Below are 14,718 nucleotides of genomic sequence, written 5' to 3'. Positions count from 1 at the left end.
ACATGAAAATAATGGCAATTGTAATTATTAATGCCTAATTTTTAATAGGGTTATTGATAGAGACCCAGGATGCAAAAAAAAATCATTATGGGGTTGTTCCTTTTAATCTCTCTGGGAAAAAGATAAAGGTGGAAGGGGAAGGGAAGAAGTCAATGAGGATATCTAAATGTTGAGTTGCACAGACACTCAACAGCACCAGCCTATCTAGGTTACATCCAATGGTCCATCTCCAGCTAGCTGCCATCGGCAAGAGGCATTCACTATTTTTCCTTGTCCTGATCTCAAATCTTAAAAGATTAATAGCACACAGAACACTTTTCAAGTTAATGAAGGTATGTATGTTTCTCTATTCTCAGCTTTTCCAACTACCCTCTTTTCGTACCATCCTTGCACTTATCTGCAACTTCTTTGTATCATCCTTGATACTCAGATCTTTTCTTGCCCGTTTGGATTTTTTCTTCAGTTCCTCTTCCTCTCGCAGCCTCTCCAATTCTTCCCTCCATTTCTGTTCCTGCAGCTGTCGTTCATGTATCTCATTCAAAACCCTAGACACAGAAACAGTATTATCACATAGGGACCCTCCAATTTTCCAGCAGAAGCTCTGCAACTAACACAACAACTGGTTTGGATGTTACTGAGCTCAATAGTGCAGGAGACGAAACAATAGCTGGTGAAAATTTTGCCTCTATGCTCCTGGTGTATGCCAGAAGTGTGCAAGCTTCAAACAACTCTGCATTAATTACTGAAGGTCAGCTGATATTAACTCATTTCCAGCAATGTCACACACAGGAACTTCTCAGATTTCCACTTCCACCCTCACTGGCCCACAATTTTCCAGGAACATAAGAATCGGAGGAGGCCATTCAACCCTCAAGCCTGTTCCACCATTCAGTTAGATCATGGCCTATCTGTACCTTAAGACCATTTAACTGGTTTGGTTCCGTAACCCTTAATTTCCTTATCTATCAAAAATCTATCACTGTTTTTCTCCCTCCCTAGGGGAAAAGTAGCATACTAGTTATGCTACAGGACTAGTAATTCAGAGGCCTGAACTAATGACCTGGAGACATGAGTTCAAATCCCACCACAACAGCTGGGGAATTTAAATTCCATTAATTAAGTAAAATCTAGAATAAAAATTTAGTAATTGTGACCATGAAACTACCAGATTGTCATAAACACCCATCTGGTTAAATCACCCTTTAGGGAAGGAAATCTACCATCCTTACCTGGTCTGGCCTATATGTGGCTTTAGGCCCACAATAATGTGCTTGACTCATAACTGTCCTTTGAAATGCCATAGCAAGGCACTCAATTGTATTCATGAAGGCAGCTCACCAGCAGTGAGGGCAACTAAGAATGAGCAATAAATGCTGGCCTTACCAGTGATGCGCACATCCCGTGAATTAATAAAAAAAAGTAAGTTTTAATTGACCCCCACCTCAACAGCTTTTTGGGGAGAGAGTTCCAGATTTCCTCTACCCTTTGTGTGAAAATGTGCTTCTTGACTTCACCCCTGACCAGCCTAGCTCTAATTTTAAGGTTTTGTCCTCTTGTTCTGGATTCTCCCACTAGAGTAAATAACTTCTCTCTATCTATCCAATTAACTACTTTAATCGTCCGTCTGTTAAAATTAAAAGTTGGGAAAAAGGAATTTAATGTATTTTAAACAGGGATCATGCGAAAGAATATATGAGCCTTCCCTGATCAAAGAAAGGCCTCATGGGAAAAAATATAATTGAAATATATGATAGGTTGCTGCATCTGGTATTAGAATGACTGTAGCTCTCATCCTGTACTCCTTTGAGTCGGGGCACTGGATAGCAATCATGAGCAAAGAACCTGACCAATATTTTTCCTTCCTGTACAAGGTAGTGAGGACCATGAGACTGCCACAGCTGAGAACTAACTTAGCAAAAAGTAGACATCCAGCCTGAAACCTTCTGGTCTGAACGCCTTAGCAGCACCGCACTTGATGCATTTATTCACTGAGTAATTGAGGACATTTTTATCAAAGATACGATGAAGTCAGACCTGGAGCAGAACCTTGATTGCATCTCAGGAGCCAACCTCTGAAGGATTGCATCAGAGAACCATGAAACATTAGCAGTATGCAGTACTTCATCCATGGCCTTAAAAAGTGTACCAGGAAAAGCAAAGGCCTATCCCTTCATCCGACAACTGGACCTCAAAGTCATCAGTCCCCTTCCTTCCTTGCCTCTGATCCTGAATATTCCGCCCCTCATTTCTTCTTCCCCTCTCACAGCCAAGACAGCCTGGGATCAAGAGATGGGCACAAAGGCCCTGACATGTCACTGCCCAAGCAATATCTATATGGACCACATATAGTTTAGCCATTCCCAGTGCATAACTAGCCTCTCATCCACTGCTCCTCTATGCTCTAACTGTTCCTTCAGCAACAAATCTGTTAATGAGTTGTTTACCCTAATGTACCCAAAAGTCTTAGACCCTGAATACAAGTATAATCTGCAAAGAACCAACGGTGAAATCTATAATAAATCCACTATGCATGTCGGACACCCCTTGCCTGCGTGCAGTTACTGCTGCAGTTCCACACTTCTACCACTACCAATGGCGCATGGGAACCACTCGGCTTCACAGCCCCACTTGATTAAATGAAGTGGCAAGGAGGCGAGAGTTTAGTGCTGCCTCTGCCAACCAGCCATCTGGAGAGCCCATGTGCAGTGGAAGGGAGAGTGGGGAATGTACGGAATTGCTGGAAGGCATGTAAAAGTACCAACACAAACATAGGGGGCATGTAAAGCTGCCAGTACTAAAGGAGGGGGCGTGCTGCAAGGGTCACAGAGGGGCTGTGGCACTTGCTGCCAAGGTGCTAGCCAGGGAAAGGTTTGGGGGGGAGGTGGGCTGGAAAGAATCCGCAGGACTAGGAGACAGCCCATCTGCCACGGGCGTAATCCAACAAGTCTTCATGACCCCTCCCTAAGGAGGAGGAGGAGGAGGAGCAGCGCAGAGGGAGGAGGTTCTGGGCACCAGTGGGGAGACAGTAGGAATGTCAGGAGCAGCAAGCAGACCAGCCTCCAGGTAGGCATGCTGAAGAAGGGCACAAGGGATCGCCAACAGTGTCTTGCGTGAGGAAGGGCCTATCCCCAGGACATAGGCTACTGCACATGGCTCAGTTATCTCCAGATGTCTGAGTGGCAGTGTCAGCAGACTGAGGCTCTCCAGGGAGGCAGTCACTAATCTCTGCGCCATGCTGCAGGACGAGCTGAGATCCATGGGGGTTGGGGGACAGCCAATGCTAGTGGCTCTGAAGATCACTGTGGCTTTCAACTTATACACCTCCAGATCTTTCCAGGGATCTACAGGGGACATGTATGGGATCTCACAGGCTGAGGCCCATTGGTGCATCAAGAAGGTGACCAATGCCCTGTTCAAGAGGACCAGTGACTATGTATGCTATCGAACCGACCTGGACAGTGAGGTGGAGAGGTCCATTGGCTTCTTAACTTGCTTACGTGTGCTCCTATGAGGTACCATCTCTGCGCTTGCTGCTCAGCTGGAGGCAGACTACTGATCAGGCTATCCGTGGCTTGGGATGGCCTTGACAGCCGTCCTCTGGCTGCCTGAGGCCTGGAGGGCCCCGGATTGCTGAGGGGCTCCTGCACAGGTGCAGGACCCTCCTCTGTCATTGCAGCTACTGAAGGTGCTGAGGAGCATCTGTCCACACTCAGAGTGCCCTGAGAGGAGACCCCAGGGCAGATGGCAGCCCCTCTTCCTCCCTTGCAAGGCACACTTGCTTTTCCTTGCTCACCTGAAAAGGATGAGCACCTGGTGGAGACTCCAGGAGCCTTGTCCCATTCTCACCTTGCCACTGCTGCAGAGCGCTCATGGACAAGGCAATGGCATGAGATCTGCGTGCAACTCTGGCATCCACTGAGAGGTTTGCTGGGGCTGGATCTGCATGAGGGTTGCCAACCTCTCGAATGAGGAAGCCATGAACACACATACCTGAGACATGGCAGCACTCATGACCTGGATGGACTGCTCCATCGTCCGCACATGGGTGTGCATAGCTTCTGGCAGCTCTGCCAGATGTTCCCTTACCTCTTGCTGCACCTCCAGCAGCTGGCATGTTGCTCATGACTCCAGAGGCATGTTACCAGCCTGGGCTCAGCATGGGCCTGCCCTCCCATAGCCTTCCCCCTGCCAGTGTTACAGCCTCCATCAACTGCTTGGGTGTATCTGTGATGTGTTCACCAGCTTGTGAATCTGAATCTAATCACAAATGCATACCGATTGGCATAGGAGTATCTGCGCTGGTGGAGGGTGTGGGGAAACGAGGGGACCCTGTACCCTTTGAGGGTCTCTCCTCCTCCTCCTCAGAGGTGGAGTGCTGCCCCCTCACCCTGCCCCCACCCCCCCCCCACCTTCCAGTCTCTCTCCAGCTGTGCATACTTCAGGATGACCAAGACCTGCATGAGAACACACAAACATTGAGGTATTAAGGGCTTCCCAATAACTCATCTCTACCATGCCTGATGTGGAAGTCTATGTGTCTCGTGTGGACACATGAGCACTGTGCCTCATCTGTGGGCCAGAACACCCTTGTTCACTCTCTCCTGTGATGACAACTCTGTTTCGTCATCAGCAATGGATCAACAGCTTTGAGACCCAGCCAGTTCCAGAGCCTTCTCTTCTATTGGAGTCAGGATATGCAGGTCTGGGAGTCCTCCACCAGTCTTGTCCCTCTCTTTATTGTTGTGTGCCCATTTCTCCAGCAAGCAGAAGAAGGAACACTGTTAGTTTCCCCACGAAGACTAGCACAGCAACTATGCTGGTGAAAGCCCTTTGGTCCATGATGGGGGCTCATGAATGCCTCCTTCACAACATCCACTCTCGAGGGACCTGGTGGGGGTCAACAAAGACAGATAGTCGCCTTTCGCCAAGATGCAGCTATGCCTCTGAAAGGATATGCTGCTGCTTGACTCCCTTGCCATCAACTGGGTGGTCACTCCCTCCCCACCTAGTGTATCCTCTTGCATTGCCATATGCAATACCCAAAAAGGAAAGCAGAATGAAGAACTCACCTTGGCGGAGTGAAGGATGTCACTGATCCATTTGTGCACTACATCCATGGTCATTGGGGGGGGTGGGTGTTGTGGTGGGTAACCCCACTGCTGCTAACCTCCTCTGCAATCTCTGTCCAGGCTTGATTGGTCAGGCGGGGCAATCTCTTCTTCCCATCTCTTGGGAAGAGGAACTCCAGAGGTCTTCCCTCTGCTATGGTTGCAGCAGGCTCTTGTTCAGCTCTTTCGGTGTCTTCTGCACAGGAGGTCAGTCAATCCTTTAAAATAGGCAGCAATGCATGCAGGGCTGGCAGCCATATAAATATGGCACCAAAACCTGCCATTCAGTTAGCTGATACCGCTATTGGCACCTCATTTCCCGTCTCCGGTCTTCAGTGTGACGGGCCTCACGCCTCCTCTGAGTTAACTGGCCAGCCAAAATGTGATCACGTTCGGTCAGCTGCATCACGCTTTAAGCAGAAGCAGCACCTGTTTTCCATGCTGCTGCTAGGATCTTTGGCCTTCATACAAAATTCAGCCCAATGTGTGCAGGACTTCATGATTATCTAATATATTAAAAAAACAACTACAGAGGAAGCACTGCTGGATCTCATAATGGGAAATGAACCAGAACAGATGAGAGAGGTAAATGTAGGATAACATCGAAGCAATAGCGATGACAACATAATAAGGTTTAAGATAAAGATTAGGAAGGACATTATTAAGACAAAGACCAAAGTAATAAATTGTCAATAAGCTGATTTTAAGGGGATGAGAATGGGATTAGGGAAAATAAACTGGAAAAAAAAATTACAGACAATCAAGGAAATAGAATAGCAGCGGGAAACATTTAAACAGTGATCAATAGAGTTCAGGAAAAATATATCTCACTAAAAAGCAACCAGCCTGTAATGACACACCATCAATGAATAAAGAAATAAGGGCAAGATTAAAAATAAAGGATAAGGTACAGAGGCAACAATGAAGAGAATTACATAAGGGAATATGAAAAGATTAGGAAAGAAGTCAAAGGAAACAATTGGGAAGGTAAAGAGAAGAAATAAATAATCAAAGAATAGAAAAATAAATAGTATTCTATAGACGTATAAAGAACAGAAGAAACATCAGGGAAGCAAGAGGGCCACAAAAAGATCCACATAATAAACTCACAGATAATGACAGCAGAAATATCAAATATTTACTTTGCCTCTGTATTTACCATGGACGCTACATAGTGAACATGACACTAGAAGAGATCAGAAAAGATATAAAGACATATGAACAGAAATGAGTGGAAGAATATTGATAAACTAATCAAATTTAGGGAGGATAATCCACATATATTAAAATAGGTTAGGGAAGAGATAGCAGAGGCACTATTACATACATGTACCTGTGAGGCAGGGAGGAAGTTGTCGAGCAAGGGAGCCGTGGTTTACTAAAGAAGTTGAAGCGCTTGTCAAGAGGAAGAAGAAGGCTTATGTTAGGATGAGACGTGAAGGCTCAGTTAGGGCGCTTGAGAGTTACAAGCTAGCCAGGAAGGATCTAAAGGGAGAGCTAAGAAGAGCAAGGAGAGGACACGAGAAGTCATTGGCGGATAGGATCAGGGAAAACCCTAAGGCTTTCTATAGGTATATCAGGAATAAAAGAATGACTAGAGTTAGATTAGGGCCAATCAAGGATAGTAGTGGGAAGTTGTGTGTGGAATCAGAGGAGGTAGGGGAAGTGTTAAATGAATATTTTGCGTCAGTATTTACAGTAGAGAAAGAAAATGTTGTCGAGGAGAATACTGAGATTCAGGCTACTAGGCTAGATGGGATTGAGGTTCACAAGGAGGAGGTGTTATCAATTTTGGAAAGTGTGAAAATAGATAAGTCCCCTGGGCCAGATGGGATTTATCCTAGGATTCTCTGGGAAGCTAGGGAGGAGATTGCAGAGCCTTTGTCCTTGATCTTTATGTCGTCATTGTCGACAGGAATAGTGCCGGAAGACTGGCGGATAGCAAATGTTGTCCCCTTGTTCAAGAAGGGGAGTAGAGACAGCCCGGGTAATTATAGACCTGTGAGCCTTACTTCGGTTGTGGGTAAAATGTTGGAAAAGGTTATAAGAGACAGGATTTATAATCATCTTGAAAAGAATGAGTTCATTAGCGATAGTCAGCACGGTTTTGTGAAGAGTAGGTCGTGCCTCACAAACCTTATTGAGTTTTTCGAGAAGGTGACCAAACAGGTGGATGAGGGTAAAGCAGTGGATGTGGTGTATATGGATTTCAGTAAGGTGTTTGATAAGGTTCCCCACGGTAGGCTATTGCAGAAAATACGGAAGTATGGGGTTGAAGGTGATTTAGAGCTTTGGATCAGAAATTGGCTAGCTGAAAGAAGACAGAGGGTGGTGGTTGATGGCAAATGTTCATCCTGGAGTTTAGTTACTAGTGGTGTACCGCAAGGATCTGTTTTGGGGCCACTGCTGTTAGTCATTTTTATAAATGACCTGGAAGAGGGTGTAGAAGGGTGGGTTAGTAAATTTGCGGATGACACGAAGGTCGGTGGAGTTGTGGATAGTGCCGAAGAATGTTGTCGGGTACAGAGGGACATAGATAGGCTGCAGAGCTGGGCTGAGAGATGGCAAATGGAGTTTAATGCGGAAAAGTGCGAGGTGATTCACTTTGGAAGGAGTAATAGGAATGCAGAGTACTGGGCTAATGGGAAGATTCTTGGTAGTGTAGATGAACAGAGAGATCTTGGTGTCCAGGTGCATAAATCCCTGAAGGTTGCTACCCAAGTTAATAGGGCTGTTAAGAAGGCATATGGTGTGTTAGCTTTTATTAGTAGGGGGATCGAGTTTCGGAGCCACGAGGTCATGCTGCAGCTGTACAAAACTCTGGTGAGACCGCACCTGGAGTATTGCGTGCAGTTCTGGTCACCGCATTATAGGAAGGATGTGGAAGCTATGGAAAGGGTGCAGAGGAGATTTACTAGGATGTTGCCTGGTATGGTGGGAAGGTCTTACGAGGAAAGGCTGAGGGACTTGAGGTTGTTTTCGTTGGAGAGAAGGAGGAGGAGAGGTGACTTAATAGAGACATATAAGATAATCAGAGGGTTAGATAGGGTGGATAGTGAGAGTCTTTTTCCTCGGATGGTGATGGCAAACACGAGGGGACACAGCTTTAAGTTGAGGGGTGATAGATATAGGACAGATGTCAGAGGTAGTTTCTTTACTCAGAGAGTAGTAGGGGCGTGAAACGCCCTGCCTGCAACAGTAGTAAACTCGCCAACTTTAAGGGCATTTAAGTGGTCATTGGATAGACATATGGATGAAAATGGAATAGTGTAGGTCAGATGGTTTCACAGGTCGGCGCAGCATCGAGGGCTGAAGGGCCTGTACTGCGCTGTAATGTTCTAATTCTAATTCTAATTCTAACATTTAAAAATTCGTTAAAAAGGGAATAGTGCTCGAAGACTGGCAGATAACTAATGTGATCCCTATATTTAAAAAAGGATATAAAACATGTCCAACAACCACAACAACTTGTATTTTTATCGCACCTTTAACGTAATAAAACGCCCCAAGGCACTTCAGAAAGGCATTATAAAACAAAATGTAACACTGGGCCACAGAGGGAGATATTTGGGCAGATGACCAAGAGCTAGGTTAAAGAGGTAGGCTTTTAAGGAGAGTCTTAAAGGAGGAAAGTGAGGTAGAGAGGTGGAGAGGTTTAGGGAGGGAGTTCCAGAGCTGACAGATTAGGCAGTTGAAGGCACAGACACCAAAGATGGAGCAAATAAAATTGGGGATGTTCAAGAGGCCAGAATTAGAGGAATGCTGATAGCTCGGAGGTTTGTGATGCTGGACGAGATTACAGAGATAGGGAGCAACGAGGCCATGGAGGGATTATGAAAACAGGATGAGAATTTTAAAATCGAGATTGTTGCTTAACTGGAAGCCAGTGTAGCTTGGTGAGCACAGGGATGGTGAATGAACAGAATCTGGTTTGAGTTAGGACATGGGAATAGAGCTTTGGATGACCTCAAGTTACGGAGGATAGAATGTGGGAGGCCGTCCAGAAGTGCATTGAAATAGTCAAGTCTGAAGGTAATAAAAGCATGGATAAGGGTTTCATCAGCAGAAGAGCTGAGACAGGGATGGAGTCAGATGATGTTATGAAGGTGCAAATAGGCGTTCTTAGTGATGACACAGATATGTGGTTGAAAGCTCAGCTTGGGATAAAATATGATGCCAAGGTTGCAAACAATCTAGTTTAGCCTCAGACAGTTACCAGGGAGAGGGATGCAGTTAGAAGCTGGCAAGTAGAGTTTGTGGCAAGGACCCAAGACAATGGCTTCAGTCTTCCCAATATTTAATTGGAAGAAATTTCTGCTCACCCAGTACTGGATGACATACGAGCAGTCTGACAATTGTTACGACCGAGGTGGGAGGAGTGCACCATCTTTTCTAGTTCACTTCTCTACAGGTCACAACATATTTTTACCCAGGTACTGATACGGTCAATCAAATACTCTACCCTTTCTCCCAGAATAAAATGCACCAACCAGGTTTCTTTAATAGACAACAAAATTATCAGTTTATTATAAAACAAGACTTATCCAGTAACGAAGCAGCATTAACATACAGATTGAAATATGAAAGTTCCGTTTTTAAATACCCAACACGCACACGCATACACACACACACTCACTGGTTAAAGAAAAATAAATAAATAAATTCTCTTGCTGCAGAGGTCTTTCACAAAAAAAAAGACTACTTTGGCCAAATATTTGCTAATTCTTGAAGAAAAAGTATGAGATATGTTGTGCCCCAAAACTGGCATACAATCTGGCGTCTAAGTACACATAGATGGGTCACTGGGATCTTTTCTGGAGCAGTTCTCATCAGGCGGCATTGAAAAGTAATCTGGCAGGATTTCCAGGTGTTTCTCAGGAGAAATGCAGCATCAGGGCTTTTAGCTCCTAGACACTGGAATCGCAGGTTTTTTCCAAAGAGGTAGAGAAAGAGGAGCTGGGGGTTTTCAGCAGGCTACAAACCCAACAACTTTTAATACTGTCTATACCCCAACTGAACCAAAACAATATCCTAAAAGCAAAACTTCCCGACCACGATAAATCTTAGCATGCCACTTCTCGGTAAACATCTCCCCCAAGTTACAAAGGTTTCTGTTGTTTATTGAGCTTAAGGTTTATTTTCAGACAAGACCTCTCAGCGACCCTTGTAAAAAAACACATCCATGGAATCTTTTCAGTTTTCCCAAATAAACCAATGCCCGTAAATCTGAAATACGAGTCCTCAAAAAAAAAGAAGCACTTTCATAACTTAATTTAGAGACAATGGAGGAGTGGAGAGAGGTGGTGGTGAGGTAAAGCATTATTGTACATGAGTTTTTGGATCTTGTGGCCAAGTGGCAACATGTAGATGAGAAATAGGAGGGCTCCAACATAGATCCTTGGAGCACACCACAGTTAACAGTGCAGATGTGGGAAGAGAAGGCACTGAAGGTGATTAGCTACAATTAGCTAGATAACAATGGAACCAGGCAAGTGCAATCCACCCAGCTGGATGACTGTGGAGAGGCGATGGAGGAGATGGCAATATCAACTGTGTCAAATGGTACAGGCAGGCCGAGAAGGATAAGGAGAGATAGTTTGACTTTGTCACGGTCACAAAGGCTGTCATTTGCGACTTTGATAAGACCTGTTTTGGTACTGTGGCAGGGGTTGAAACCTTATTGGACGGATTCAAGCATGGAATTCCGGGAAAAATGGACATGAATTTGGGCTGCAATAACACATTCAAGGACTTTGCAAAGGAAAGGGAGGTTTGAGATGGGGAGGTTGTTTGCAAGGACAGAGTAGTCAAGGGCTTTTTTTTAGGAGAGGAGTGATGACAGCAGATCAGAACTGGAGAGGGACAGAAGCAGAGGAAAGAGAACCATTAAAAATGTCAGGGAGCCAGGAAGAGAGGTTGGGTGGTCAGTATTTTAGTGGGAATAGGGTCGAGAGAACTGAGAGGTGGGTCTCATGGACAAGATGAGCTCAGAGAGGGCATGAGGGGTGATATGAGAGAAACTAGAGAAAGGCACAAGATCAGGGCAGGGCAGTGGGGAGCCTTAGAGAAAGTTTGGCCCAGTGGGTTAGAGGTGGGGAGGGAACTAGCAGAGGCAGATGACCAGATAGTTTCAACCTTTGTGACAAAGAAATGCATGAACTCCTCGCGCTTGCTGTTAGAGGTAAGGGTGGAGGAGACAAGGGAGAAGGGTTTAAGAGGATGACTTGCAGTAGAGAAAAGAATCCATGGGTTATCTTTGCAATCCAGGATGGTCTTGGAACAGTAAGCAGTTTACACAGATGACAGCAGGATCCAATATTGCTTTCTGTGATCCAGTCAGATCTGGCGGTGAATGGTTATAAAGGTCTGCGCCCTTTGGAGTTAGGGAAGTGAAAATGAGGGCTGTACCGGGGGAAACAACCAAGGTGAGAGAGAATAATGGTTGTAATGGGGATGAGCGTATCAATAGTGGAGGTGAGTGTATGGTTGAGCAGATCAGTAGCTGCAGAAATGTGCTGAACAAGGGCCAAAGACTAGACAGCTGGGAGTTATCGGGTTAAACTTTGTGCAGGCGAAGGGGGCTCCGAAGCCCGGCCAGAAAGGCAGAAGGGCCCCGCCTCAGCTGTTTGAGGGGTGCATCTTACAGCGTTCAGCAAGTTAACTGCCAGCCACAGGCGATCCTGTTCCTTTCAGGATGAGGATTCTGTCTCCAAGAGCTGCTGGCCAATCAGAGGTCAGCACTGGTCACTGCTGGGACTGCACCTAGCTAGAAGAGGCACCATGGAAGCTGGCCTCGGAAGCAAATAAGTGGGCGGGTTCACTGAGGCCAGCCAGGCAGGCCCCAGCAAAGGGTTGGGGCGGGTGGGGCGATGGTTTTCGTGGGCGGGGGGAGGGGATTTGTTGGTGCAGGGGCGGCCTTTGCCATCGTGGGGACCCTCCATTGGCCGCAGATTGCCCAAGCAGAAGGGTGCCCTCCACCAAAACAGCCCGCAGGGAGGCTTCCTGGTTCTACCGTAAAATACCAGCAACGGCAAGAAGAGGCTGTTAAGTAGCCATTAATTGGCCACATAACAGCTTCAATTGGCCTCTGAGCGGGAAGGCCATCCTCGACCTTCCCTGCCACTGACAAAATTCAATGGCATCGGGGAGGCGATAGGCACTCTGCCTTCCATCGCCATTTTTCTGGTCCCGCCCTGCCTTCCTGCCCATCCCTATCTATCATGGAAGATTGAAGAAGATTGAGGGGTGACCCAACCTTCTTTAAGATTATAGTAGGGTTTGATAGGGTATAAGTAGAGAAGTTGTTTTCATTTGTAGGGGAGACCAGACTAGGGGCCATAAATGTAAGACAGTCACTAATAAATCCAAGAAGGAATTCATGCAAAACCTCTCTGCCCAGAGAGTGGCTAGAATCTGGAACACGCTACCAGTAGTAGTTGAAGTGAGTACTGTCGATGTTTTCAAGGGAGAGCTGGACAAACACATGAGAAAGAAAGGAATAGAAGAATATGTTGATGGGGTTAAATGATAGATGGGAAAAGGCTCATTCGCAGCATAAACAGAGACATGGGCCAATTGTGCTGAATGGCCTGTTCCTGTGATGTAAATACTATATAGAATAATAGAATGGTTACAGCACAGAAGGAGGCCATTTGGCCCGTCATGTTTGTGCCAGCTTTGTGTAGGAACAACTCAGCTAGTCCCATTCCCCTGCCTTTTCCCTGTAGCACTGCATTTTTTTTGCTCTTCAAATAGTTATCCAATACCCTTTTGAAAGCCACAATTTAATCTACCACCATCACTCTCTCAGGCAGTGTATTCCACATCTAAACCACTCACTGCATAAATTTTTTTTCCTTATGTCACCTCTGGTTCTTTTGCCAATCATCTTAAATTGGTGTCCTCTGGTTCTTGAATCTTCTGCCACTGGAACAGTTTCTCCCTATCCAAACCCCTCATGATTTTGAACACGTCTATCAAATCTCCTCTCAACTTTCTCAAAGGAGAACAGCCCCAGCTTCTCCAATCCATCCACATAACTGAAGTCCCTCATCGCTGGAACCATTCTTGTAAATCTTTTCTGCACCCTCTCTAATGCCTTCACATCCTTCCTAAAGTGTGGTGCCCAGAATTGGACACAATACTCCAGTTCAGACCGGCCAGTGATTTGTAAAGGATCACCATAACTTCCTTGCTTTTGTACTCTATGCCTCTATTTATAAGTTCAGGACTCCATGTGCCTTATTAACCACTTTCTCAACCTGTCCTGCCACCTTTAACAATTTGTGCACAGGTCCCTCTAATCCAGCACCCACTTTATAATTGTATCCTTTATTTTATATTGCTTCTCCTCATTCCTCCTACCAAAATGTATCTTTCCACACTTCTCTGCACTAAACTTATCTGCCCTGCGTCCACCCATTCCACCAGCCTTTCGATGACCTCTTGAAGTCTATCACTCTCATCCTCATAGTTCACAATACTTTCATGTTGTGCATCATCTGCAAGATTTGAAATTGTGTCCTGTACATCAAAGTCTAGCTCATTAACATTGATCAAGAAAAGCAGTAACACTATATAATTAAAAGATGTCAGGAAGTACTTCTTCACACAAAGGTTAATGGAAAACTAGAATTCTCTCCCTCACAAAGCTATTGAGGCGAGGTCAATTTAAAATTTCAAAGCCAAGATTGATAGATTTCTGTTAGGTAAGAGCATTGAGGGATATAGATATAGATCGGTTGGAGACTTGGGCGGAGAAATGGCAGATGGAGTTTAATTCGGACAAATGTGAGGTAATGCATTTTGGAAGGCCTAATACAGGTGGGAAGTATACAGTAAATGGCAGAACCCTTAGGAGTATTGACAGGCAGATAGATCTGGGCGTACAGGTCCACAGATCACTGAAAGTGGCAACGCAGGTGGATAAGGTAGTCAAGAAGGCATACGGCATGCTTGCCTTCATTGGTCGGGGCATGCAGTATAAAAATTGGCAAGTCATGCTGCAGCTGTACAGAACTTTAGTTAGGCCACACTTTGAATATTGCGTACAATTCTGGTCGCCACACTACCAGAAGGATGTGGAGGCTTTGGAGAGGGTACAGAAGAGGTTTACCAGGATGTTGCCTGGTCTGGAGGATATTAGCTATAAGGAGAGGTCGGATAAACTCGGATTGTTTTCACTGGAGCGACGGAGGTGGAGGGGCGACATGATAGAGGTTTACAAAGTTATGAGTGGCATGGACAGAGTGGATAGTCAGAAGCTTTTTCCCAGGGTGGAAGAGTCAGTTACTAGGGGACATAGGTTTAAGGTGCGAGGGGAAAAGTTTAGAGGGGATGTGCGAGGCAAGTTTTTTACACAGAGGGTGGTGAGTGCCTGGAACCTGCTGCCGGGGGAGGTGGTGGAAGCAGGTACGATAGCGACATTTAAGAGGCATCTTGACAAATACATGAATAGGATGGGAATAGAGGGATACGGACCCCGGAAGTGCATAAGGTTTTAGTTTAGACAGGCATCATGATCGGCGCAGGCTTGGAGGGCCGAATGGCCTGTTCCTGTGCTGTACTGTTCTTTGTTCTTTTGATGCAGAATGAAGGGGGGTAAACTGAG

The 14,718-nt window shown here is 45.7% G+C and overlaps 1 protein-coding gene across 1 annotated transcript in view; it reads right to left on the bottom strand.

The window, feature by feature from the left end:
- hydin (HYDIN axonemal central pair apparatus protein) overlaps nt 1-14,718 on the bottom strand; it is a 1,234,740-nt gene that overhangs the window by 342,152 nt on the left and 877,870 nt on the right. The window contains exon 46 of the mRNA XM_068049816.1: nt 383-545. Within this exon, the coding sequence (XP_067905917.1) occupies nt 383-545 (163 nt within the window). The remainder of the gene's footprint in view (nt 1-382; nt 546-14,718) is intronic.

This window comes from Heterodontus francisci, chromosome 17 (genome assembly GCF_036365525.1).
Source record: "Heterodontus francisci isolate sHetFra1 chromosome 17, sHetFra1.hap1, whole genome shotgun sequence".
NCBI classification, from domain to species: Eukaryota; Metazoa; Chordata; class Chondrichthyes; order Heterodontiformes; family Heterodontidae; genus Heterodontus; species Heterodontus francisci.
The sequence above is the reverse complement of the archived record's forward strand: the minus strand, read 5'-3'. Positions and strand labels throughout refer to the sequence as shown.